Below are 27,899 nucleotides of genomic sequence, written 5' to 3'. Positions count from 1 at the left end.
TCACTCCGTAAACATACAGTACGTACCTCCAGTCTTACAATAACTCTCTGAACTCTCTTTGATCTATTGTCTGCATTTTGATCCTTGGCAGCTGTGACATGTTGTAACACTCATAAAGTGTGAAGATGCCATTTTGCTACATAAAATAGTTGAATAGTGATGCTGTGTGAGTAACGTACATGTAGTTTGTGGTAAATTATGAGTCACGGACATGTATGACACATGTATTCATTCTTTATTGAATACCAAACAGTGTTGCTGCAGTAGCCTGTGGAAATATTCTGTTTATGTTGTTTGCCTTTTTCTTTACATACAGTAAATATTCTGCAAGTAACCAACAGACAAGAATGTAAGAAAACAGAAAATAAAAAGCTTCATGACACGATCCTGTCTAACTGCAGTAACAAATTCATCATGTGGTCCATAAGATGCTACTTGGATGGATTTCATCCAAATATAGAAAAGCAAAACCTGGTTTGGTTTGGAAAGAAATATATAAAAACTGTTAAATCAGCGCCTTTAGCAGTCAAAGGTTAGGGTTAATACATCCAACCTACATGTTCAATGTATTCTACATTATTTGTGGGACACACTTCCTATTATTGTGTTGCATTTTTGATATTTTGGCCTGATGTAGTAGTAGTAGTAGCTCAAGTAGTTACCAAAAACAGGATCAGCATTTATTCTGCTGGACCCTTGAATATCCACAAAAGAAAGAAGAAGATAAAATAATGTGTAAAGTTCACACCAGGCTAGTCAGTGTGTGAAGTGGAAGTGGACGTGGGTTTTAGAAAGTTACAGAAATGAAGGGATGCAGTTCCCCCAAAGGTGTATGGTGCACTTCTTTTGCACCATACACCTTTACTGTGACTCATGAACATCTCAGGTTAGCCTAACTAGCCAAACTCATTTGGAAGAGAAACGGGAGGTGAAAGATACAAATATTAACAGCGATGGCATTGTGTTCCCACATCTCGGCAGTTACTTTGGTGAGAACAATGTTGTCATGGCTGTTTTAGGAATAATGGCTTGTGCAACCAAAATGATTCTTTAGGGGGCAAAAGTGTGATCTATGTACTGGTGCCTAACATGGTGCTGCCAGTGCTGACGCATTATAGTGGTGAGATTAATAAGAAACAGTCTAGAGGGCAGTGGGAAGCTAACAGGAAATAGCCTGGTTCCAGACCTCTGAGTCACTGCCCACATCTCCCCAGTCACTCTGATTACCAGGCTAACAAGAAGAGGAAGGGACCATAACGGCTCAACACACAGAACAGCAGACGTCTCAGAGGGCTGCAGAGATGTGGAGCTTGTGTAGCTGAAGCTCTGCATGAACTGTATGACACTAAGGAGTCAGCATGGATCAAACCTTGAGGGAAGGTTTCCAGCACCTTACTGAGTCCATGAAAACATACTGATGTACAGAAGACACAGGATTGACAAATAAAAAGTAGAAGTGCCAAAATTTGGACTGAAGACTGAAGCTGGACTCAAATCCTTTGTCACAGTGGAATTAACATAAAAAGTTTTTGTGTGAAATCTGCTGACAAAATAACTTCCACAAGCGTAGTTATATTCTGAGATGAGATATGTGAGAAATATCAGCACAAATATATACAGAGCGAATAAACAAACAATAACAATTAACAATTAGTGGAAGCCCAAATAACGCATTATTAAAAGTCTATTGCTTATTCTTAATGTGTTCAAGAAGTTGTTGTGTGGTGGATGTGTGCTTTGTTTTCTCCCACATGAACCACATGGCAGCAGTCAAAGGTTTATTACCACCAGGCAACGTGTGCAAGTCCGTCCATACAGATACCCATGTCTGAGTCTTAAAGCCCAATTAGGCTGAGCACAAAGTCCCTTCTCCCTCCCCCTCTTTGGGATGGAATCAACTATTCACCGGAGGATTCTTTCTTTACATTCTGAGTGGAAATAATGTGTGCCTTATAGGATAAGGATGGCCATGTTATTAGTATTTCTTTGTCAAAGAATCTTGAAATATCCAAACCAAAGTGAAAGTATCTACTAACAAGTATTGTGTGTGTATCACAGCCTGATCTTTCTTCTTCCTCTGTTGTCGTTAAAATCCCATCAGTCAGCCACTGTACACATGTTCCTTCATCACCATGAACACACACTGCACTGTATGTTCTCACATAGAGCACCAAATACAGATCCGCCACTGAAAATAGTCCCCAACAAATGCACCATTTCCTCCTGTTTGATTAATGTTTGCTAAAAAACTACAGTTATATTTGCCAGATACTTTGCTAATGGTGTCACTTTGTCTCTGCCTATGAAACATCAACGTTTAGTGTTGCTGAGTTTTATTTTTGTGATAATTACGCAAATAAAAGGACCAAATATCTCATGGTTTATCTCTATAGAGGCATTAGTGCTTTGTAACTGAAATAGCTATTTTCACTGACCTATGGCATATATGGTCAAATATTTGTATGACTTTTTGTGTATCGTGTCACCCGGTTTAACACTGTGGTCGTGTATTTGAGTGTCTTGTGTACGAGGTGGGACTGTAATTGGATAATGTTGTCACAAGGAGAAATCATTCCTCACTGTGTTGAGGGAAACATTGAGAATCAAAGCACAAACATTGAAAGGACTGGACTGTGAGGTGACAGCCGCACAGCGTGGTGGAGCTCCTGGCTGCAGCATTGATCTACAACTTTGTAAATTGTCTTGGTGGATTGTTCACATTCACACTTCTGAAAGTCACCCAGCCCACCTCTGAAAAACTACTAAGCATTTACACAGAACGACTTCCCGCAGGTCTCAGTTCTCAATCTCATTGAAATACTCTGAGAAACCTGAGTATGAAGTGGTGTCACCAGGATCTGAGGAGGACAAGACGACACAGAGATTATAGTTGCATTCATGAAACAATGCATCGCTTAAGCACTGACACTAAACAAATATCTATTTCTATCTTATTTCTGCTACTAACCTTCACAGGGTCCTCTTTTAAAATAGATGTCATCAATAGCGATATCACTTCGGAGTGTTGGGCCTCGGATGGCTTCAAATATAATCTGTAGGAAACACAAACTGTGTGACTATGTGAAAGTGAGTCCATATGTCCAATATAGATGTTCAGTGAAATAATTGTTAAAACCTATTGCAAAATCTATTGGATTACTGCAACTCATTGTTATCAGGTTATCCCAAAAAGTTGCTTAAGACTCTTCAGTTGATCCAAAATGCAGCGGCACGTGTATTGACTAGAACAAGGAAACGGGATCATAATACTCCTGTATTAGCTGCTCTGCACTGGCTCCCTGTAAAATACAGAATATAATTCAAAATCCTTCTCCTGACTTACAAATCAATTAATGGTCAGGCCCCAGCATATCTTAAAGATCTCATAGTACCTTATAAACCAACTAGAGCATTGCGCTCCCAGACTGCAGGGTTACTTGTGGTTCCTAGAGTCTCTAAAAGTACAATGGGAGCCAGAGCCTTCAGCTATCAAGCTCATCTCCAGTGGAACCAGCTTCCAGTTTGTGTTCGGGAGGCAGACACCCTTTCCATATTTAAGAGCAGGCTAAAGACTTTCCTTTTTGATAAAGCTTATAGTTAGGGCTGGCTCAGGTTTGCCCTGGATCAGCCCCTAGTTATGCTGCTATAGGCTTAGACTGCAGGGGGACACCTCCCTGCTCTCTTCATTCTCTTCCTCGCTCCTCCCTTCCCTCTCTTCTTCTCCCTCTCTCTCTGTATGTATTTATATAAATGTATGTTACTAACACAGCATCCAGGGCATCATCCCCGGAGTTTCTGTCTCTCATGTGGCAGCTTGCCACTGATAAAGTTTACGTCAGGATCATGAATCATGGCTGCGCCTGCTGCCCTGGTCCTGCTGGACACCGGGAAGCCTTTTTGACATTTTCCTGGAATCATCCATACTTTCTCTTTTCCAACACAACATCATTTCTGTCAAATGTTGTATTTGTACTATGTTGTTTATCCTGTACACACGACATCTATTGCACGTCTGTCCGTCCTGGGAGAGGGATCCCTCCTCAGCTGCTCTCCCTGAAGTTTCTTCCATGTTTCCCCTTTAATTATGGGGTTTTTTTTAGGAAGTTTTTCCTTATGCGATGCGAGGGTCTAAGGACAGAGGGTGTTGTATCCTGTACAGTCTGTAAAGCACACTGAGACAAATGTGTCATTTGTGATATTGTGCTACATTTGATTGGATTGGCATTCATGTAAATGTGGCTTCATTCGCAACAGAGCAGGTTGAATCAACCAAGAGTGTTCGTCTAACTCAGATCCATTGTGTACTGTAAACACAATACAGACCCAATGCAAGCCACATGTAAACACTGCTGATATACAGTCGCTGCTGCTTTGTGATTTCTATCACTTGAAACACAACCATGAAATACAACATGAAGAGTGTGTTGATGCCAATCCATACCATACTGTCAAGTGATGACGGGACATAACAAAAGCTGTTAATGTGTGACTCAAATGTATTTATAAAGACTTATTGTGACAACAGGAGATATGATGTAGAGCCTACTTTCTACTTTGATTTTCTGTTTTTGCAAACAAATATCTAAAAGGGTTCTTAACTACTACAGAAATATGTTAAGATCTACTATGAGTCCAAATCTTTGCTGTTCAGTGGCACAATTGTGTTGTTTAAGATCAACAGTGAGCTTTGAATTGCATCTTTTAATCCACCATGGATGAGAAGTCATCGACAAATAATTAGGCCATGTGGTGAGATTGTTTTTAATAGGAGTTTCTTGTTTCTAATTCAGTACAACCAATTAAAAAGAGGTCCAGTGTGAGGACAGAGAATATGGTGCACAGGTAACACAATATAGATTCATATAAATATATTAAAAACTTCAAGTCTACTGATGATATAAATGTATATATATAATTACAGTGGTAAATATGACAATAGCTCATGATACTGCATATCATCAGTAGACTTGAAGTTTTTAATATTTTAATATTTAATATCACCCAGCTGAACACATAAAGTAGTTTCTTATAGTTTAAAGTGCGCATTTGTACCATTACCCCAGCAGAGTTTAAACGTACATTATCGTTACTCGGGGTACTTAATTACTTTGAAGATATAAAAATAATTTTGCAAGAAATGTGACCCTAATGAACAACTTGTTGTACTATGCAGTCTGCATCAGCATAGCTCTTCTCTGTCTGGTATTTATTGGTGTTTTCTCACTCTCTCTGTCAGCAGCCAGGGCTGTAATCTGCACATGGACGTACCTGGTGTGGGACATCACAGTGGTAGTCCACCATGGCCCTCATCCAGCTGACACTCTGCTCACCACGGCGTCTCCACAGCAGCGTGTCCTGCTTTCTGCTGCCGTGGCGCAGAAGCAAGCTCAGTATGCCGGTGCCAGATCCATACATGTGGTAGTAGAAGATCAAACACTGAGGGGAGAAGGAGCCCCGCAGGTCAGAGGTCATCAGTCGAGCTTTGTGACCCGGACGCATGAGTGACGCCTCCATGTACATGAAGTAACCTGGAGGAAGCACATGAGTAGCAGTATGGGACTTTTTTTATCTCAGTGGAGACTTGTTATTGTAGCTGTAAAAATACAATACACAAAGAAGAACAGAATACTGTGTGAATGAGAACAAAGCACATATTAACATCCAAAAGCCAACTCTCCAATATTCATCCTTTACGTTTGACATCACACACAGGGTTCCAGCCATCGTGTGGGGGCATGACCTCTAAATGAATGAATAAAGCAAAGAATGAGGAAATGACTCACCCACCCCAGTAGTGTGGTCCCCTCTGGGTCCTGTATAGGAAGTGGGGGTGTGTCCTCTGACCCGCAGCCAGTCGGCTTTGTCATCTTTCTTATCCTGGATGTAGCCACAGACTCCACTTTCAAAGTTACACTGGCCTGGGAGGGAGCCTGTGGAAGGAGTCAGTGCAGAAGGTGAGCAAGGACACTCGAGGCTAGATTCACTAGGAAAATGGCTCAGTGCAATGTGTGCTGCAGATTAATGAAAACTCCAGGATCATTCTGCAAGTGAAGGAGAGCCCAGCAGGCACAGGTCAGTGGTAGGATTAAATGTTCAGAGAAGAAATGATAACATCACTTAGCCGCAGTTCATCTCCATGAACGGCCTATTACTGATTGAGTTATAATATTACAATCTGAAGGTCTAATTATATTATTACAGCAAAGAGGACCAAACGTCAGAGGGCAGAGTGAGGAGAGGGAGGAGACCTGAGATGGAAGCACGTCAGATGTTGGTGGACAGCACTTTTTCAATACCACCAACAAACAACCGGGAATATTCATGGCTTGGATTACCTGTTGCTGTACCGGAAATACAGAGGAGAGAAAGGAAACGAGGGTCACGGGCCGGTTTGGAGGTGAAATACTGCCCCCTATTTCTTTGGAGCAGGTGGCTCGGAATTACACATTGAACCTATAAAATGTGTGATTTGATGTGATTGATATCAGTCTCACTCTTTAGTGTTCGCTCTCCTACAGCTGTATCAGAGCTTAAGTTGCTGCTAATGCGTCACATTAAAATAATTAAACTGATGGGCAGGATTGGAGAACTTTCAGTATATTTTAAAAATGACCTGATCAAATAAGAGAATATAATGTTTTTGGCACATTAAGGAGGCTCCTGTCCTTTGTTGGACATCAACAATAGTTGTCACTGTATGTCGTAGTGCAGGGGTCTCAACACAGCAGGGACCCCCGGAATACTACATATGTATAAAACTGAATTTCATATTAAACTGTTCCTACAATAACATATAGGACAACGGCCTAAAGTACCATAAATAAAGATACCTCTTCATGGTACATACAATACTAAGCTATTCAAATAATAATAATTGATTAATATATCTATCATGTTTACATGCATACATGTGGAAGGCACAGTGAGGCCAATTTATCTTTGCTACTAATGTATTGGTTTTATGTTTAATTTAGTTTATATTTTAATTTTTAAAATATATAAATGTTTCCCCCTGCAGTCCCACTAGGGGTTAAGGTCCCCCTGTTGAAGACCCATGTCTTAGTGAGTCTTTTACCTGCTGTGATTTGACAGTCCCCCAGGCTGACAGTGATGTCGTCGATGGCTGCCAGACCACAATCCCAGAAGTTCTTACATATGCTGACAAACACTACCTGGAAAACAGACAAAAAGACTGAATACTGCTATTAAAGCATTTATCCGCATTTATATTGTCCTTCCATCCATCCATCCATCAATCATCCATCCATCCATCCATCAATCATCCATCCATCCATCCCTCCATCCATCCATACATCATCCATCCATCCATCTGTCTCTCCATCATCAATTCATTTATCCATCCATCCATCCATCATCCATCCATACGTCATCCATCCATCTGTCTCTCCATCATCAATTCATTCATCCATCCATCCATCATTCATCCATACGTCATCCATCCATCTGTCTCTCCATCATCAATTCATCCATCCATCCATCCATCAATCATTCATCCGTACATACGTCATCCATCCATCTGTTTTTCCATCATCAATTCATCCATCCATCCGTCCATCATCCATCCATCTATCATCTATCCATAAATCCATCCATCATTCATCCATCCATCCGTCCATCTGCCCATCCATCTATCTATCCATCGGCCTGTGTTTCCATTGTTCCATTCCGTCCTTCTCAATCAAAAACATTAACCTCCACACACATCACTCATCATTAGACATGCTTCATACCTTTGAAAGCATAGGCTTCATGTAAGTGATCTCCACCTCAGTCCATGCAGTCCTGGATGTGTCAGCCAGGCTCCACACCTTCTCCTGGGCCACATTGTTCTCGTCATAGATGTAAAGAACCAGAGCATTGTCTACTTTCCTAAATCCATGAAGCAGGTAGTAGAACCTCAGGCAGTACTTGTGATTCCCTGGTAAAAAGGGACCATGAAGCCGACCCACATAGCCGGGCCTCGAAGTGAAACGAGTGTTTGCCAGGAGGAAACAGCCTAAGAAAAATAATACGAGAAACATAGTCAAGAACAAAGAGGGTAATGTTAGTTCAATTACATTGTGTTTAACTACAATGGTGTGCAGTGCAAAGTAAAATACCCTGGCCATCATGACGATCGTCTTACCAATGTGTAGAAATTAGGGCTGTCAAGCGATTAAAAAAAATTATCTAATTAATTACAAGCTTTGTGATTAATTCATCACGATTAATTGCACATATCAATATTTGCTGTGAGAGCTCCGTGCGACGGGGGGCTGTCGGAGCTCCGTGAGAGGTGCTGTCGGAGCAAAAGTCAGGGGCATCTAGGAGCGCGATTAATCTGCGTTAATATTTTGTTTGCGTTATGTTTTCTGTGATTAATTAATCCAAATTAACGCGTTCATTCGACAGCCCTAGTAGAAATTCAAGGACCACATATACTCAGAGTGGAACAATTTTCACATTTTAGTACAACACTGTGAGGTCACATATAATACACCGTATGTTAGAGGTAGCGGTACTTTCAGAGGTTGGTGACAGTGCTGAGCAGTAGTATAACTGATTTTCACTTTGTCCAATATTTGCCATGTCTTCATTATGCTGCATCTTTAATAGCTTTACACTAAGAACTGAAAGGTTTTGCTCCTCCAACTCATAATGTCAAATAGACTAGGACAATACAATACAATACAAAAATAAAGGATCACAATGCACACAGTGAAGCAAACGGAAAAACATCATTGTGGAAGGGTTGAGAAGGTTATCAGGCGGTGGAAGAAGCACTGAATCCGACTAACACGCCATCTATGGTAGAGGCAGAGCTGGAAGCTGATGGGGGACCATCATCAATTTCCCTGATGGAAGTCACTGAGGTAGTCAAACAACTCCACAGTGGCAAAGCCGCAGGGGTTGATGAGAATCGTCCAGAAATGCTGAAGGCTTTGGGTGTTGAGGGGCTGTCTTGGTTGACACGCCTCGTCAACATTGCGTGCAAGTCTGGAACAGTGCCTAGGGGGTGGCAGACCGGGGTGGTGGTTCCCCTATTCAAAAAGGGGGACCAGAGAGTGTGTGCCAGCTACAGGGGTATCACACTTCTCAGCCTCCCTGGAAAAGTCTACTCCAAGGTGCTGGCTCGGCCGATAGTCGAACCTCTGATTGAAGAGGAACAATGGAGGGGGCCTGGGAGTGTGCCCAACCGGTCTACATGTGTTTCCAGTCGGAGCTTGGGGTTCCTTACTGGCGCTGCTGCCCCCACGACGCGACCCCGGATAAGCGGTAGACGATGGATGGATGGATTATTATGATTTATTTCTATTATATTAGTTATTGTTTTTCAGAACTATAAATAAAAATAAAATAATGTTATTGTCTCCAACACTAATTTTATAAGTTTACTGTAGGGTTGCTATTTTTGGAGCAGATATGAAGTTGAAAAAATAAATATGTTGACTCTTGATCATGACGTGTTCATGTACAGAAGAAAAACTAAAACAGTCATGTGTCACACAAGAAGACATCCATGTGAGTCGGAGTGTGCAGTGAGACTCACCTGCTCCTGTGGTATGGTCTCCTATCCTGTAGGCATTCGGCTTCACTGAAACTCTGCTCCACACCTTACTCTCTGTTCTCTCCTGATAGTACAGACACAGCCCATTCTCAAAGTCACAGTTGGCTATAGAGGGGTCAAAGGTCGGCTCTGGAACACAAAACACAGCATCTCCAAAATATAACCTGCTTTGAGGTCAGGGATATGAATAGTGTGTGTTGTTCAAGTAAAATAGGAACTGGGGTTGGGGTTAGGATGCAGGAGTAAAAGAGTGTTATGGTGTAACACAATGGGAAAACATGTATGTATTCATGTATAAATGTTATAATGTATTTGAATATGGAATTCCTACAATCAAAGAATTCAAAATGTCTCCTCTCATTTCCTTCATATTAGCTCACATGCTGTCGTAGAGTTTTGCATCACAAGAACAATGTTGTGACTTTATTTGAATGAAACTGATTTGAAACATTTGATTTGTAAAGTAATAAGTAGACTAAATCATTTTGAGGCTAAATGCCTTATGTAGGACTTCACTACACGTCCCTCCTCTGCCTTCTTCTCCATCTTACATTTTCATCCAGGAGTCTTGGGCATGAATGGAGCAGTGAAAATAACTCTGGATTCGGCTATTAGTGCCTTTTACAACTTTTAGGCTCTAATGATTTAAAGGCTGTTAAAGTGTTCGTACTGGGAAGATGCTTTGCCTCAAAAAAAAAAATCTGCAGATTTACAGACATCTCTTTCCCAATTTAAGTTAATGGGAAAAAGTATTTTTGTCCAGCACTTTTGTATTGTGTGGTGTGATTAACATCGCAGCCTCTAGTGGCCACAAGTGAGATTTCAGACTTTGTGATTATGTTCAACCTTCACCCCCTAAAATCACCTGTGTCAGTGTGGCAGAATTCAGGAGAAAAGGAGATGTCATCTATGGCCACGTATCCACCTCTGGCACTGTTAAAAGCCACCTCAAACACCACCTGGGAACACACACAGACATAAACAGCAACCATTAACAGATAGGTAATGCGCAATGTGTGACTTAGACTCTCAGTCGTACATTACCCATCCACCCCGTCTGAGTCTTAGAGAACATGCTCTGTGAAACATATAGTGATAGATGAGGCAGCTGTTGGAGCCAGACAATGACATCAGTGTAGGGTTAATTCAGGAACATGGGTTAGTCAGCAGAGTGCTGCTTGATGGAAAGGGTCTTTACGACTCTTGGCTCGATTGGACAGAGGAACTGACCCAGTTAGTAATATTACGCAAGCTTCTTTCCACAGCGACAGCAACAGGCTGTGGGAGGTGTTCTGGCTGAAAGCACAAGCAAAGGAAACCTTGAAAGTGCAGTGGAAAAGATGAGTGAGCGTATGTGAGTGTGTGTGTCCACACAACACAGGTATGAGACAGAGAAGTAGCGTATTAGTCTTTCTTTCATGATATTCAAAAAATTAGATTTTTCTGCAGCATAAGGCGATAAAGAAATGTAAAGAAGGGAAATAAGAGGCTAACAGTAATATCTGCCAGTACAGCAGTAGACATGTCTGAAAAGCACACAGGACTAATAACACGGAAACATTTGAAAACAAAGTTCATCACAAAGAAAATGAGTCAGCACAAACTATCTCTCACAAACCAACTAAGCAGAAACACATTTCTGAAAGCTGAGCGTAAAACCAGATCATATCCTAAGGGGTGAGATGTGGAATCCGAGCAGCCATGTTCAAAGCTTCCATTCTGGAGGCAGCTGCTTGGAGTTGTGGTCAGCAAGTTGTTGGTGCCTGACGTGGCAGCAAACTAAGGAAACGCTGGTGGACTCCAGTGATGAAGGAGGCCGTCAAGCTGTAGGTATTTTGGGCTTGGTTGTCCCAGGAGTCTCCCAAAGTAGCAGACAAGTACCAGGAGGCCAGACGGGCTGTGGCTTTGGTGGTCACCGAAGCAAAAACCTGAGTGTGGGAGGAGTTCTGTGAGGCTACGGAGAAGGACTATTGGTTGGCCTCAACGAAGGAAACACAGTTTCTTGCAGCAAGTGCAGCAAAGTGTTGTGTTTGGCTACTTGCATTACAAAAAAACTTTAATTGTACAGGTTTCATGTTACAGTACTGCATTATGTTTACAGTTGTAAATTCAAAAAGTTATCATGCTGAAAGCATACAAGAGAAGAGCAGCAGACGGGACTCAAAACCCCGTTAGGCTGGTGTATTTTGCAGAATGCATCTTTTGACGTGGTCTCAGTCTGCACCAGACTGCAGATTCAGCGGAAGGAGAGTTATTAGCGATTCTCAATAGAGGAGTTTTTCAGCTGCTGCAGCCAGACATACTCCTCCACAGTCAAAAGGTCAACACAGTTAGGCTGAGGCTGAGCTTCTCTCCACAGGCCTGAAGGATCATTTGGCTGCCTCAGGACAATGATATCTGCTGACGACTGCAACATAGATCAGCATCTGTGCAGCAGCGGCTGAGATATCCTCACTTTTAGTCCATAGTCCTTATGGGTCAAGCTCCAACAACACTGGATCCTACACTTCCCATGATCCTTCCTCCCGGGCAATGCCTTTTAAACCCAACTGGCTGCTTTTGTGACACAGTTTGTAGCGTCTGAGCTGAGATCACCCTGATGACATTATCAGGTTGACAAAGCTCCTCCAGAGACAAATATGTCGTTTTACTGTATATGAATTGATAAGAACATTTCAGACATTGTGACCTTAAAAACACAACTGTGAAGAATGAACATTAAAGGTTCAAAGTCTGTGAATCTGATTCCTCTGGGATCTATAAACGAAACTGGTAGACTGAAGATTCAAGTACACAAGATTGACTCAGATAGCAGACGACATGTAAAACAAGTTGGATGGACAGTTGACATGTAACATGACATGTTGGATGTTGACAGTAAAATAAAGAATAACAAGGGATGCTTATCTAATCCATCCAGTCTATCTTGCTTGCACGTAAAACCCATGCAGCCCTTTCCCACAGCAGACCACAGGTTTTTAAATTGATCCAATCATCATAAGAAGCGGACCTACTCACTATATATGTGAATGCTAGCCCCAGTACTGACCTCCAGGGGGTGTGGGGCCTTGATATCCACGCTGACCATAGTCCAGCCAGCGGTAGTGAACACCTCTGGCCTCCACATCTCCTCATAGTGGCCCAGCTGGTCTCTGGTGAATACTGAAAAGATGTTTCCCCTCTCCTGGTCTCTGTGGTAGTTGAAGGACAGGCAGCCGGCTAGAGGCACCGTGGTCATGGGTGAGGTCAGCTTGGCTACTTCCTGGAAGTGCTTGGCGTACACAGAGTCCACATACATGTAGTGTCCTGGAGCATTGGGAGATATAGATGAGCTGCTACAGTCATATTTAAAGGGTGTGTGTGGATTGTTAACGCTGACTCATGTATATAGTGATTCCTACACACCTCCATCAGGGTTTGGAGACGAAACAGAAGTTTTCTTTACAAAATGCAATGACTATGACTATGATGTTGCTTTTAAACTTATAAAGCAGAGATGGATAACCACAATGTCCAAACCTGCAGCTCTTCATCCTAACCAAACTCTTTTTCTGTCTCCACAACCATAAATCCATGTAAACTGACTGTCAAACTACAGGGCATTTATACGCAGCTGGATGCTGGATGTTTTAAACTGGTACACCATGAACTGTTACACGTGGGAATATAAAGAGGAAGTTCACGAGGACAGGGATCTGTATAAAGAGCCGAGGCACTAGTTAGACCATACCTGTCAACCCTCCCGTTTGTCCCGGGATTATCCCGTATTTTTCCTTCTATCCCGCTGTCCTCCCGCTTAATTATTTCCTGTAATTATCCCGTATTTTTAACCTTTCAAAAATAAAAATAGGCCTAATTTTAAAAAGTGTAAAGTGGTAAAGTGGCCTCCAGTAGAACAGGAGGCAGTATTATATTTAACTTTAGCTGAAAAACGTTATCCGCTAGTAAACACACAGAAGAAGAAGAAAACAGAAACAATAACACAGGAGACGAAGACGAAGTCACAGTGAACGGGAGATAGATGGAGACGCAGTTGTACCTGCCAAACAAGTTAAAACTTAATGTAAATACCAAATGAGAGGAGACCGTCCCTTATTTAATAAAAAGCAGAGTCGGGCAAACTCGCGCTTTTTGTAAAGTGTCCCATTCAGATTTAGCATCGCACACGGCGAAATAAGCGATGTTCTCCAGCAAGAACAATCGTCCAAGCACAAGCACGTCCAAGAGGAAGGGAAAACAAAAGCCACACAACTCATCAATCATCAAAATAAATAAAATGCATAAATCTTATAAACATGTCTGTACAAGTAATACATACTTTAAATAAACATGTATTTCCTGAATGTATATACCCGTCCCTTATGTGTTGACATTTACATTATATGGGTAGGGGCTTGGGGGCTGAGAGCTGTTAAAATATGGGCGGAGTCCGCCAGAAGATTTCCCTTATTTTGAAATTCCAATGTTGACAGGTATGAGTTAGACCAGTGGTCCCCAACCTTTTTTATGCCACGGACCGGTTTCATGTAAGACAATATGGTCGCGGACCGGAGGGGGTATTTATGACGAAATAAAATGATACGGTCGGCATAAAAACAAATATAAAGTGCATAAAAAACTCACCATTACGCTGAATTAGTGGGAGCCCTGAGCTTGTGTCTCTGCAACGAGCCGGTCCAATATAGAGGTATAAATTCTTCACCAATAGATCGTGTGCATGTGACGTCACGCTTACGTCCCAACCCGTAAGTCAGCCATGTTGGATGATATACACAACCAAGACGGCGCCCGTTCGCATGTGAGTTGCTGCAACGCTTCGTAATTTTCTTTGTATTTAAACGTCTAAGATTGAAAGAAAATGCCAATCGTGTGCGCAGTGTATAATTGTGGTCATAACACTACTCGTGACCCAGAGAAACGGTTCTTTAGATTTCCTACAATCATCAAAAACAACGATCCACAAAAGAGGGATGAATTACTGTCTACCGAACGCCGTAAACTGGTTTAGCAACATAACTCGTGAGGATTTAACAGAAGAAGCACAATTCACCTGTGTGTGTGGCGTCCACTTTATATCTGGTAAGAGCTCATGCTAAAGCTATGTTTTCAATGTTCACGTTAAACATTTGTGCTTATGATATACCCGAACACTGTAAGACCTTACTTCATATCGCTGACTGGTAAATAAGGCACTTTCTTTACATGTGATGGCAGCCATTTGCTCTTTTCTTCTGTGCATGTTTTTGTTTGGCTTATTCTTGAGACTACTTCACTTGCGAAAAGCAAAGCACCAATGTGAGAACATGCTTCACTTAATCCAGCCATACAATCACAGTGTGCGAGGATAACATCGCCGCTCTTCTCACTCACAAACCATGGCTTGAGCGGTGTATCTCGAGCTCTTTGAGAGTGATTTACACGGGCATGGACGAGCACCCTGTCATCTTTCAGTGGTTTGGTAAGAAGACTACCAACCCAGCCAGAAACAAAGAAATGATAAGCATCTAAGCTCTTCATTATGCCTATGCCTTCATTTGTGCGTTGGTTGCCCACGACGTTTGTAGCACAAGGTAGTTCACAATATCCGGATATTCAATTGGCGGTAATGAATCTAAATCCTCAATATAATCCGACGGCTTTAGCGTGTATGGGTCACGGCCGCAGATTTGGACTTTTTTTTTCTGAATCTTGCCTTTGTAGAGGACTCCAGAGAGTCAGAATACTTTGAAGAAGTCGGAGTTGAATTGTTGTTCACTCTAGACGCCATTGTTGATTTGTTTTTCAACGAAAATGGCGTTGCACGCATACGTCACACAGTTTTGTCACGTGTTTGCACACTACCTATAGTAAAAGGTTTCTTCTCTTAGCGACACGGTTAGTCACTAAGTATGACGCTCTCAGTGCACTCGCATGTGTTGATGTGGTGACCATCAGTAATTGTTTATGTCCTTTGTGTTCATGTTTTTTTCTTTAAAACAACTCCATGGACTTGTCTTTTAATGCCGGGTGCCGGCGTTATGAAGGCTTCGTTGCCTCATTTGCGAGCCTGTATATTATGCAGAGCGGCGCATGTAGCGATAAACACGTATTGAGGTGTTTATCGCTACAGGTGGACTCCTGATGTCTTTTAAATGTCTCCTCATTGGGTCTTTTCCCTTTTCCACTCATTGTTGCTTGTGAGCTTATTTTTTTAAAGTATAACGTGACAGACGAGCGTCTTGACATGTGTCAAGAGACACAGACGCACAGACAGATGTATCCGGTGAATTTTCAAAATAAAATATTTTTTTATTCAATCTTTCTGTGCGGCCCGGTACCAAATGACCCACGGACCGGACCGGTGGTTGGGGACCACTGAGTTAGACTCTTTGAGTTGCTGGGGAATCTCCTTCAGAAATCAAGCCATGCAGGTGCACTGAGATGATGCAGCCATGCTCCTCCTCATATCATGAGCAAAAATAACTCTGTGGCCACAGTACTGTCCAGAATACAGCGCAATAATAACCAGCTGGGAGCTGCAGACGTAAACAGCTAACCACACTACCGACAAAAGGAAACTGTATATTTAGCCATATTTTGGCAGAAAAATTAGTTTGGAGGGTTCAGAACATACTGATCATGGAAAAAGACAGAGAAGTGGATTGGTTTTATGGACATGTTGATACTTGTTTGTAGTAAAGCTGGGCAGCTCTTGGAATCGTGTGTGTGTGTGTGTGTGTGTGTGTGTGTGTGTGTGTGTGTGTGTGTGTGTGTGTACCTCTCTGGTTATAGTTGGAGTGGTTTACTAGCAGGTTAGACTCCGGCTCTCTGGCTACACTCCCCCCAACGTACCAGTTGACATTTGGGTTCCAGCTGTTGCTGTAGCCACACAGGTGATGCTCCTCAAAATTACACTCTGAACAGCAAATACAACAATTACTCCTTATTCACTCTACAGTTTCACATCAAACTACACATCAAAGCTGAAACATCTCACTCGATACAACACACTGACCTATACAGTAACCAGGAACAATGTGAATTTCAAAGATGGCCACGCTGTTCCCTGAGCCACGCTCAGGTCGACCTTCCAGCAAGACCTGTGGAAGAAAAGAGAGAATTTCAAACAACATTATGTCACTTCATATCCTCACATTTATATCCTCAGATTAGATCTACATTAAATGATGCCAAATAAAGTCACATCACATGAGAATCATATCAAGTGATGTCACATCACCATCAGGCAGCACTTCATTGTTATAATTCATCATATCTTTTGTATTTAAAATCTTAGTAACTACATATAGCAAAATGTACAATACTTACTTTACTATACTATACTTTTGTACTTAAGTACATTACTTGAGTAATTGTAGTTAGTCACATTATATTACATTAATGTCAGATTAAACCCCTTAGTTCATGATTTTGACTGTATGTATCTGTTGAATAGAGGAACCGGCAGCGGACCTGGATCACAACACCTAAAGCTGTGCTCAGACAGGAGCTTCAAAATCCTAACTCATATTGTTTTATGAGGCACAAAGTACGAGTTTTGCGAGGTTTTGAATGTCAAACAGAAAATGGGCCCACTGGTACGGATGCTTTCAGGAGCATCACGAGGGTCAATGTGTTTATACCGCTGTGTAACAGTTTGTACATCGACTTCCCCATTGTTTATTCTTGAGGAGAAACTTCACAGATATTCTTCTCATCTCAAACATGCACACACTACAAGAATTAGAAATAATGTTTCATCACACACTACAGGATATAATCAAGATGATTGTGCCAGAGGAACGATGCACCGCCTCACGTGAGCTGACGGTGCAACACTGCAGCAGTGAGAGAAACAAAAGCAGAAGGTTCAACGAGTCTACATTACAAGATGGTGGGTTGTCTGTTCTTCAGCCAGAACTGGAGGAGAGATTTCATCTGTCACTTTTAATATCTGTAAACAGTTTGCTAGCTAACCTCAGCCTCAAGGGCTAGAATGTTTACGATGTACAGAGAAAAGAGGAGGGGACCCAGGACAGAGTCCTGAGGAACCCCAGTGGTAAGTTGACAAGGGTCCGACAGAGATCCTCTCCAAGTTACCCTGTAGGTGCGGTCCTTTAGGTAGGATTGGAGCAGGGAGAGAGCAGAGCCTGAGACTCCCAGTTCTTGGAGGGAGTAGAGGAGGTGGTTCACTGTATCAAATGCAGCAGAAAGGTCCAAAAGGATGACAACAGAAGAGAGGGAGGCTGATCTAGCAGCCGTCTCATGTCATATTGTTGTCATGTTTTCAAAATGCAAATGACCACTGCGTCAGAAAAGTTTGTCAGCCATTGTAAGTCCAGGGAATGCATTACAAACTGTGAAAGAGTTCATATCAGACAACCCTTTTTAATTTTGTATTGGAACACACTGGCCAGTAACACAAGAACTAATCCTCGAGCTATAAACACTGGTCTGTCTGCAGTCACTTAAGATAACAGCCAGTCTTTAAATGTTTGCCATGCCATTACTTTGAGTACCAACATGATGTTTTCCCCTCATAACTCAGCATGGTTTGTGGAATAACCGCGTTGTAAGGTATTACTATTCTCATTTAGTCTTTCTCAGGGTCTGTATATATTCACTTTAGGAATTGTTCTGGATGGAGGAGGTTAGTGCTATGGTTGACAAAAAGGAAGCTAGTTACATTTAGGAAGAGGCTGAGATGACATCATCACTTCTTTTATAACCCTCTTGGGCCTTGGCCTCAAACTCACTCTGTGTTTAACGAGGGATAACGTTCTTTAAATTTAGATTAGCAACCAAACTTTATTCATACTACACATGTCACATAGAAAACACTATGTGCTTTACAGAAAAGCAGAGAACATTAAACACATCTATAATACATACAGAACATCCAGGCATACATATACAAACAATTGAAAACAATGAAATGACAAATATTTAAACAACCACCGTGATCACACAGCTTTCTTGGAAAAGTTCCTCTGGTGGAAACAAGATATCTGTCACCACATCTGGTAACCAAATCAGGATTATTAGACTATCTGCAGTTAACCTGTAGTAGTTAAGACAAATGTACGTTTTAGAGACCTATGAAAAATACCAGATTGTGAGGAAATTGTTACAATAAGGTGAACACATCATCAGACAGTCAATCAAAGGCAAATGCAGAAGGAAAAAGGGGTAAAGGCGTTGGTTTAGGGGTAAAACATAATGACATGAACACAGGTGCACTGAACAGGAGGGATGAAGGAAAACTACATCTGATATTCAGAATCATTCTGTTATGGAATAAAGAATAATCACTTTGATTATGCTCCTACCTGGTAGGGGTTCGTGGTGTTTGGTAGGTCCACACTAGCAATGAGCCAGCTGTCAGAGGCTTTGTTGGCAGTCCACATTCGGTAGTCAAAGTTATCACCATCTGGTCTGAGGTGGAGCTGCAGGGAACCCCGCCCAGTGAGCTGGTACACCAGCCTCACACAGCTCCAGTCCTGATGGTCCAGAACCGGACTGACAAGAACCGCCTGCTGCTGGTCCTTTAAGATGGCTGAGTCCACTGTTATCACATGCCCTATGACAACAACACGTTGTCAACATATGATATATTCATGTACAATACATATGAAGATTATACAGGACAGCTGCTGTTTATGTTTTTAGATTTATTATTTATTATCTCCTGGGGGCTACTTGTAGAGAGATAACTAGAGCTGATTATATTTATATTCATATCTAGGGAACTTTGGAATGTGTCATTATCTATTATCGGCATGTGTACTTTATGTTATATCAGAAAGAATCCGCCTTGACAGACAGGGGTGTCTCAGGAGAAACTAAAAATAGACAATGATGTATTTTCTGAAACAAAATAGTAAAGACTGGAACTATAAAAAGAGTTTTCATCTGCCCTTTATGTCACACCGGTGAGTATTTGTATCCATTCGCCCAAGTCTGAGAGAGCAGAGAGGCAATTTAGTGGATATAAACATTGTTTATGGAGAGCTGGTTTAAGTGCCATCACTTCTAAATTGTGTTGGGGAGGGGAGAAGGGGGATTTACAGTTGTATCTGTGATCCCTTATTTGGTCAAATGAAGTTCAACGAGAATCCTCCTCGCAGGAGAAGTCATTGAGCAAAGATTTGTTCAAACGGTGAACCAGGAGGAGCAGTCCCACATGTACCAATGTGCGCAGAAAAGATATAAGGCTGCAGGAGCTAACTAATTGTCTAACTTTGCATGAATTAGACAATTTACTGCTAATCACGTGCTTCATATAACACAGATAACCATACTGCATACCATGCAGCGTTAGAAGTTTTGAAAGTTGCATGAGTCTATGCACACATTTATGTAGACCAAATGTGTGTGTCCCAGGTTTGATGAATGCTTTGGAAGAAAGTCAAAGTTCAGACTCGCCGACACACATAGAGACGCATAGAGACAAACATCCTCATTTCTTTAATCGTTAACGTAATGCCACAGAAAGGCGCGCTATTTTGTGAAAGAAAACATACAGAGACGTCCCATAGTGGCGGTTAGCGGACTTGGTCCCGCTGTAGTGTGGATTTGATCTATTTGCACTTTTACAGCTTAGCGCAGGCGCTAACCAAAGTCCGGCCGGGTTTTTAGCAGTTTTCCACAGAAAAAAGTTTTTGAATCCAAATAACTTCACACGCAGCACTGCACTCCCTCAACACACACACAAGGCATGAATTAGATCAGTACAAGGTTGGCGAGAGAATCAAAACTCAAATACACGCACCCGTACCCGCACCCGTACCTGTGTTTATAGTATGATGAGCTAATGCTGTGCAGACCGTTAAAATCCATATGCACTTAAACTGCATTATTATGCAACTGTCAACAATGTAAAACTGTGACTAAAATATATGCAAACTAAATGTTGATTACACAACTGAAACAATTTCAATAGCCAGCTAATATAATATTCTTTATAGATATGAAAGGAACAACCCTGGCTCCCAGAAATTACTTTTCTATAAACCTAATTTGCAACAATAAATACATTTTTGGAGGAAACTGCTGACAGGATTATATTTTCTATGAACTGATGAAAATGAAAATGAAAAATGATGAAAATGATGAAATGTTGTTATTAACATATCTGTTTTCTAATATCCAACCTTGCAATACAATCTCTGCAGCTATACTACATTTGTATGGTTAGGCACTGGCAGCACTTGGTTAACATTAGGGAAATATTATGGTCTGGATGTAGCACTTTTTTCAATCAAATAAAAAAAGTTACCTGTGAACACAATCCACACAATTACATTTTCAGCATGTAACTGGTTTGTCAGCATAATTGGGGGAACAAATGTAGTACTATATAAACACAATTTCTATTTCTATGAGACAGGGTTGGACCAGAACCCAAATGCTGCCTGGACCTTTTCCAACCAAAACTCTAAAAATATAAGAATGACAAAGACTGCATTTGAAAAGTAAAAATGCAAGCATCAGCATATTTCAGTAAATAAGGTTGAGTCACATTTCAGTACATACAAAGGTCCTTATTTAATATGTCTGCTTCTGGCGTTATTAACAACAAGAGTAACGTACAGGGTGTGTCTTTGGCAATTCAGTGCTGTACTGAGAATTTGGTATCAAGACTGACAGTGTTTCACACTGTACCATCTGCACAAGCAGGTAACTGTACAGAGTCCACAGCAAACCTGTGTTCTGTGGTAACTTCCTCACTTTTGGTGGAGGCGCATGAAAGTGCACTTAGTGCCTTGGTTCATGAAAAAAAATACTGTTCAACAGGCACCACCTTTCGGGGAAGAGACTGGATAAACCACCTCGACTCCTTTATCCCTGCCAAAGAGCTCAGGTATCAGATCACACAGAGCTGGTAGACCTCCTTTTTTACCCACAGCCTGAAACTAATCCAGGTGGGGAGTTGTGAATGACAGCAGTTGACCGCCTCTCTCATGCCAGTCCCTCACAGTTGTTGTGATTAACAGATATGGGAAACTGTAATCACTGTCCTCGATCCACTTATTACAGAGGGTAGTGTTCTCAGCAAACGCCATCAGGGACTGTTGCAAGGCAGCACAGACTTCCTCCACCACTTGATTGATGATACTGATAGAGGTGATGTTGCTTTTTCTTCTCAGGATCTCCAGCGATGTCGCCTTCAACTTCATAAGATGTCCTAGTTTGGTACAGTCAGCCTCTCTGAGACTGGCTCGTAGGCTGGCAGACTGTAACGTTCTAGTTCTTGTTAGGCTATTGTAAAACAAGGGTTCCTCAAATAACCACATACCCAGGATCTCGTTGGTGGCACGGGAGATCTTAAAAATCTGCTATGCCTGCAGTACTGAGTTGTAAAATGATGTCAGGCCAGAAAGAGCCACTTCCTCTGGTGTTAAAAGAAAAAGCTGCTTGTGGTAGCCTAGCCTCGCAGCTCTCCTCAGCAGCAGTTTAGCTGTTTCCAACCAGCTTGGGCCACAGTCATAGAGCAGTCTTTGTGCAGTCTGTAGTCCGAAGGAGGCAATTTTGGACTGGATGTGAATTATTTCTTGTCCGCCTCAGCCACAAGCAGGTAGAGAGCCGCTGCACGAACTCAATGCTGGCCAGACCAGAAAGGGCCATGATTGCCCTCTGGATGTCTTCTATCAGGCCTTTTGGTGGTGTCAGTGCCATAAGTCTGTGCCAAAAAGTCGAGGAAACCAAGTTATTGGCCACCAGAACGCTTTCCCTATATGACAACTGGGGTAGCAACCAGTTCCATAAAGACAACCAAGAGCACACTTTCTCCTTCACAGTTCTTAGTTTTAAAGCCACCAGTGCCGGAAGAAACTCCCAAAACCGTCAGTCTCTCTTTTCCCCTCTCAAGTCTTTGAGGCAGGCTGGGTACCGCCTGATCCCTTCACTTCCCCAGCAACAAAGCATCACTCTTTTCCCAGTTTACCCGTGCAGATGAGGCCTTTTCATACAGGGACAGGGTGACCAGCAGACTTTGAACGTCCCCTTGGCTTTAGACAAAGATGTTAACGTCATCCACATAAGCAGAAAGAGTAGGAGAACGTTCAAGGCCACATGACTGTAAGAGACCATTGAGCCAGCCTCTCAACCTGCAACCTCTGAAAGGCTCAATAGCTAGGCTATAAAGTTATCCCAAAATAGGACAAGCCTGTCTTACCCCTCGCCGTACAGGAATTGGACTACTCAGCACTGCCCCCATCTTCATCATACACTGTGTACCACTATAAAATGAAACAACCCATGACAGAAAACCATTACCAATTCTGTAAGCCCTGAGTGCAGAAAACAAATAAGAGTGATCCACCCTGTCAAAAGGTTTCTCTTGGTCTAAAGAGATTCATGTTGTCCATAATTGTCCTGTCTGGTACACAGTATGTTGGATCAGGCTAAACGATAATTACAAGGATGCCTTTGAGTTGGTTAGATAAGCCTCGGAAAAGCACATTATAATCCGCAATAGGCCTCCAATTCTAGAGCAAGATCTACTTTTTTGGACATCAGGGAAAGCACTGCCCACTGAAAGGACACAGTAGTTCTGTTCTAAAAATCTCCATGTAAGTCAGCTCCAAGGATGTTTCAGAACCGCTTGAAGAAGTTGCTGGAGAGGCGATCGATCCCTTGTGCCCACCCTGATGCCATCTGGTTTACCTCATGTCAGCTCCACCATTGTCAGCTCGCAGTCGAGAGCAGCTTTCTCCTCCGGGCTGATCTGAGGACTTCCTTCTAGGAGCTCCTCACGGAACTCCATGCTGAACTGTTTTGCCCCATAGAGGTCAGTGTAAAAATCCATTGCATGGCTCCTCATCTAGCCCGGACTGGTGGTAACTCTTCCTCCTGGCAACTTCAGGAAGGTCTCCTATTTCCTCTGAGCCACCAATCTCCAGATTGAAGAAGAAAGAGCTTGGGGCATCCATTTCTTTTATCTGGAGAAAGCAAGACCTGACAAGAGCCCCTTTCACTCTCTCCTGCAGGAAGGAGCTTAACACCAATCTCTTCTCCTGCAGATGACGACGGGCAGAGGGGTTAGAGTCTCTTTGTAAGCCCTGTTCCATGTTCCTAATGCTGGCTTCTAGTTCCTCAACTAATGCTTTGAGTTTTGTAGTGGAATTTGAGGTGTACTGCTGACAATCCACCCTGATTTGTGCCTTCTCAACCGCTCACCATAGCTTAAAGGAACAGAACTCAACTTTTTCAAGTTCCCACTGCTGCCAAAAGCACTCAAAGCTCAAAACTCTATGCCACACGCACTTCCACTACTGCCACTCTTGCTCATTCACCGGAAATGGAAAGAGAGGAGAGGAGAGGTGGAGGTGGAGGTCTGTAGGGCAGTGAGGCCATACAGCTCTCAACCTCACTCCATCTATCCCTGCCTGTCTGTTTATCCTGTTCCAGCACAGCCTGCAGTCTTTGTCTCTGATGTCTATGTTTACTGAATATAATCACCTAGGATATTCATCGTGGTTTTCAGCACAAACTCTGCTTTAGGTTCTTTTTTTGGTGCCGCCTCCTAAGCTAAAGCCCACATTGCCATGACAATCAAACAGAAAACACCATCGCGGTCCCGTCTTCTTTTTTATGAGCCTATTTATTTCCACAGCGGTCTTAGTCTATCACCATTTCCAAGGCTGGGCTGGTGGCTGGAGCTCACTCCCTCAGTCTGATTAGTGGTTGAGCATGCACCATACTGAAGCTCCTGTTTGGGGTACAGCTCTGTGTTCAGTGTGACAGGGATTATGCAGCTCCAGTGAGAACACTGAGAGCTAAAGGTTTGGCTGGAGGAGAGATGGCACACACAGTTTTCAGTACGGTCACTTATCTTAACAGCGGAAACATAAACTTTGCTGACAGATTATCATAAACAGAGGGAGATGCTTTGGGAGGCTCTGTGTCTCAACGCAGTCAGTGAAGCAGCCGGTGGAAAACAAGACAAAAGAGGGAGCTGATCGGAATGTCTGGTTTTGCACGTGGAATGTGATGCACACTTATATAATGCAGGAGATCAAAAGACAGCACATCTCACACTGTGAAATCAAAAACTGTATTTAATCAACTCATCTTTTACCAATAAGTCTGTGTAAGTACATATGTTGGAAGGTTTCAAGTCAGCTCAACTTTAATTGCCTAGTCTTTGCCTTGCAGAACAGAAGAAATAATGACATGATAACAACAAACCGTGAAGGCCACTGTTTGAGGGAATCAAGGGAGTTTTTCAAAAAAAGAAATATGAGATTGACTTGAGAAATGAGAATAATATGAGAATAAAGTTTAAACTTTACATAAAACATTATAATATCAAAAGAATAAAGTCATAATTTCACCACAATTTGTTTTCCAATTTGTTTTCATGCAATAACTACAACACAATACAATAACTCCTCCCCCATACTCAGCCACAGATTTTATAATAAATATAATAAAGAATCAGCACTGATCTTCGATAGTACTGTGAAGCTGTATCAATTGGCACAAACACATTTTCCTCAAATGTATCCAATATGTCAGTGCTGTTGTGTTGTATGTGTGATTGAGCACAGTTATCCAGTTTCAACCACTTGTATCGCGCCACTTGTGAAGGAGATAGATTTTAAATACTTTATACACACGCACAAATCCAATAACACCATGAGTGTATATAGGACTCAGCTACAGCACTTTTCTTTTTCTAATGAACTCAGAAAAGTTTGGATAAACAACCAGTGAGAGTTTACATCTCCTTAACAGTATTACATATTTGCTCAAACGCAAATCTGACAATTGCACATACTGAGGAGAGGCTTATAAAAAAGTATTTAAATCGCTCGTAAACACACGATGTTCTCAAGGTAACGAATGCATTTTACAGAGATCGCTTGACTATAAATAAGCAGCAAAAGGGACATAACAGGTTGGAAAACACACAAGACAGCGTGACAGCAGAGGAACTCAGCCGTCTGATAGAGGTCAACGTGCTTCTCTAGGCCAGCATTTGTGAGGAGGAACAGCTCAGCCTTTATAATTAGTGCTTTTAAAAGGTGAAAACAGCCAGGCAAACTATAAAAATGCAGTTGGTAATGCTGGCTAGTGGGTGAGGGATCTGTGACTTCACCTGAAAAAGCAGCAGGTGGTTACACCATGTGTGTCAGAGGAGACACTTGGCTGTGACACTGTGAGGGCAACTACTCAATCCAAAGTGAAAGATAAATGGAGTTTACAAATACACACACTGAATCCCTGCATTAATCAAAGTACAACAAATCTATTGTACACAAGTTTAACTTTCACTCATGTAATCACATTTTTACACTCACTATCTCAAAACCGCAGGCCAAACAGAAGCTCACATCAATAACATGAAGAAAGGTCACTGAATTACAGACGAGCAATCATCACTCACGACCATTCAAAAACATGTTTCACCTTGAAAACAGAATTATTTTTCAAAAAACATCTTCACTTGTGGTTTTAAGAATTTTTACTGGGTAATTTAACTTTTTGGTGGAAAAACTATATCATGTCTCACGCACGCACACACGCACGCACGCAATAAAAGATGGATGTATAAATACATTTGATTTGATTTGATCTAGCTCAGGAGTTTCCAACCCAGGGGTCAGAGCTACAACAGGTGGAAAATCTACTAAACTAAATGTTGCTATTTTTCTAAATGTATTCTAATCTTTGCTTTTTCTTGACATTCTCTGCAAAGTGTTGCCGCTTTAAAAAGGTACCATGTGGAGTTTTAGACCACTGGTAGTGCTATGGAGCAATGTCCCCCTGTTTTGTATCATGTTTGTAGAATGAATAGAGTCTTCTTCTCAGTCAGTTAAATACCTGTAGCCATCATGCAGCTCGAGGTATATTTGTATTGCATCTGAACTCCATGCACTTTATTCACGTACGGCTCTAATATACAATCATTATTTATTTAAATCCTTCGACATGGTACCAGATTCAGAGAGACTTCCAACATTGTGATCATTTGGATTACAGCGGACGATTTTATTTAAACAAATCTCCAAACCCCATTTCATCTGAGAGATTAAAATAAATGTTGTCCTGTCAGCAGGATCATTAGAGTGAGCTCGAAGTGTATAAGCTACCAGAAAATCAGCTTTCTCATTAAGGTGGCGACATTATTACACACACGTGCATGTCCTGACATGACTAACGGAGTGCAACAGTTTCAATCAACCCATTGCAACAAATATATAGCTGACAGTTATAATCAAAACACATTCTTAAAGTGTAGTGCTAAATAAATTAACAGTATTAATACACATAGCGACATTTAATTATAATAAGTAATGTAGATTTTGTCTTTTTGCCCCAGAAAGTCAGCGTGAACTCTCCTCTCATCTGATTTTAGGAGGATGTAAGCTGTACTGGCAAGAATCTATATTTTCTAGGGGAAATTAACTCCACCAACTATTGTGAGTAATATTGTTACAAAAGTCAGCTTTTGTGTGCTGGGGATGGCTCTCAGAGCAAAGAAAACAAAGAATATATGGCAATAAAGAACTTAAGCAAGAGCCAAAATCCCCAAATTCCCAGACAAAATAAAGAACACATGGCCTCTGATGAGGGATCAAAGGTCACAAACTACTGACCTGGTTTAACTTGTCTTGTATTCTGGTTAGTTTTCACCTCATGTTGAATTCATTGCTTATATTAACATCAAAACACTTACATCTTAAGCAATACATCGCTGTACATTACATTTATACATGTCTAGCATCTAGCATCGTGAGTGGTTACAGCAGAGACACTTATACCCATAGGTGGATTTCCTCATGCTATATTTACATGGCAGTATAGTATTCCAAGTATGTTTATTTCTGTCAATAAGCAGAGCTCATGGTGGCACTGTACCTTCTTCGTTCATGTTCCAGCTGCCATACTCCGGGTCTGATGTGTAGCCGCAGGTGCCCAGCTCAAAGTTGCAGGACCCGGGCAGCAGCTGCTGCTCCGCCCCGAGGAGTCCGCACAGCAGCAGCACTACGAGAGGAGAGAAGACTAGTATCCGTGCTGCCGACTTCATCTCTGCTTTCATACACGTTCGTAAGACTAACCTAAATACAACGAACAAGACCAAAGTTAGAAGAATTCTGGTGCAACTTTCTGCATGTTTCCTCCAAAGTGAGAAAAATGGAATTTACCGTGCAGAGGGAGGCACGCGCTGCTCATCTTATCCGCGGTTTAAGTTTACTTCGGATGCTCGTCTCCTGATAAACTCCCGAACTACTTCAGCGCCTGTAGCTCGTCGAAACTCTCAGGGTTGTTTTTCACATGTAACAATGTCAGCAGGAGAGATGGATGAATGGATGTCCCGGGGGAGGAGGAAGAGGAGGAGGAG

General features: G+C 41.9%; 1 protein-coding gene across 2 annotated transcripts; it reads right to left on the bottom strand.

Annotated features, from left to right (window-relative positions):
• Nucleotides 1-216: 216 nt before the first annotated feature.
• Nucleotides 217-27,840, bottom strand: mamdc2a (MAM domain containing 2a). Of its 2 annotated transcripts, none has more exons than XM_029438769.1 (14): nt 27,703-27,840; nt 27,416-27,615; nt 18,877-19,127; nt 16,563-16,647; nt 16,326-16,463; nt 12,618-12,874; nt 10,434-10,527; nt 9,551-9,697; nt 7,752-8,017; nt 7,076-7,172; nt 5,784-5,930; nt 5,269-5,528; nt 2,969-3,053; nt 217-2,858 (listed from the first exon to the last, which is right to left on the bottom strand). In XM_029438769.1, the coding sequence occupies exons 2-14, from the start codon at nt 27,594-27,596 to the stop codon at nt 2,797-2,799; spliced, it is 2,070 nt and encodes a 689-aa protein (XP_029294629.1). In that variant the 5' UTR covers nt 27,597-27,615; nt 27,703-27,840; the 3' UTR covers nt 217-2,796. The 2 variants fall into 2 exon arrangements, with proteins under 2 accessions (XP_029294629.1, XP_029294630.1); XM_029438770.1 differs by having other exon boundaries at nt 2,797-2,858; nt 27,416-27,541; nt 27,703-27,824.
• Between the last annotated feature and the right edge of the window lie 59 nt (nt 27,841-27,899).

This window comes from Cottoperca gobio, chromosome 9, assembly GCF_900634415.1.
Source record: "Cottoperca gobio chromosome 9, fCotGob3.1, whole genome shotgun sequence".
Lineage (NCBI taxonomy): Eukaryota > Metazoa > Chordata > Actinopteri > Perciformes > Bovichtidae > Cottoperca > Cottoperca gobio.
This window is presented reverse-complemented; position numbering and strand designations above follow the sequence as displayed.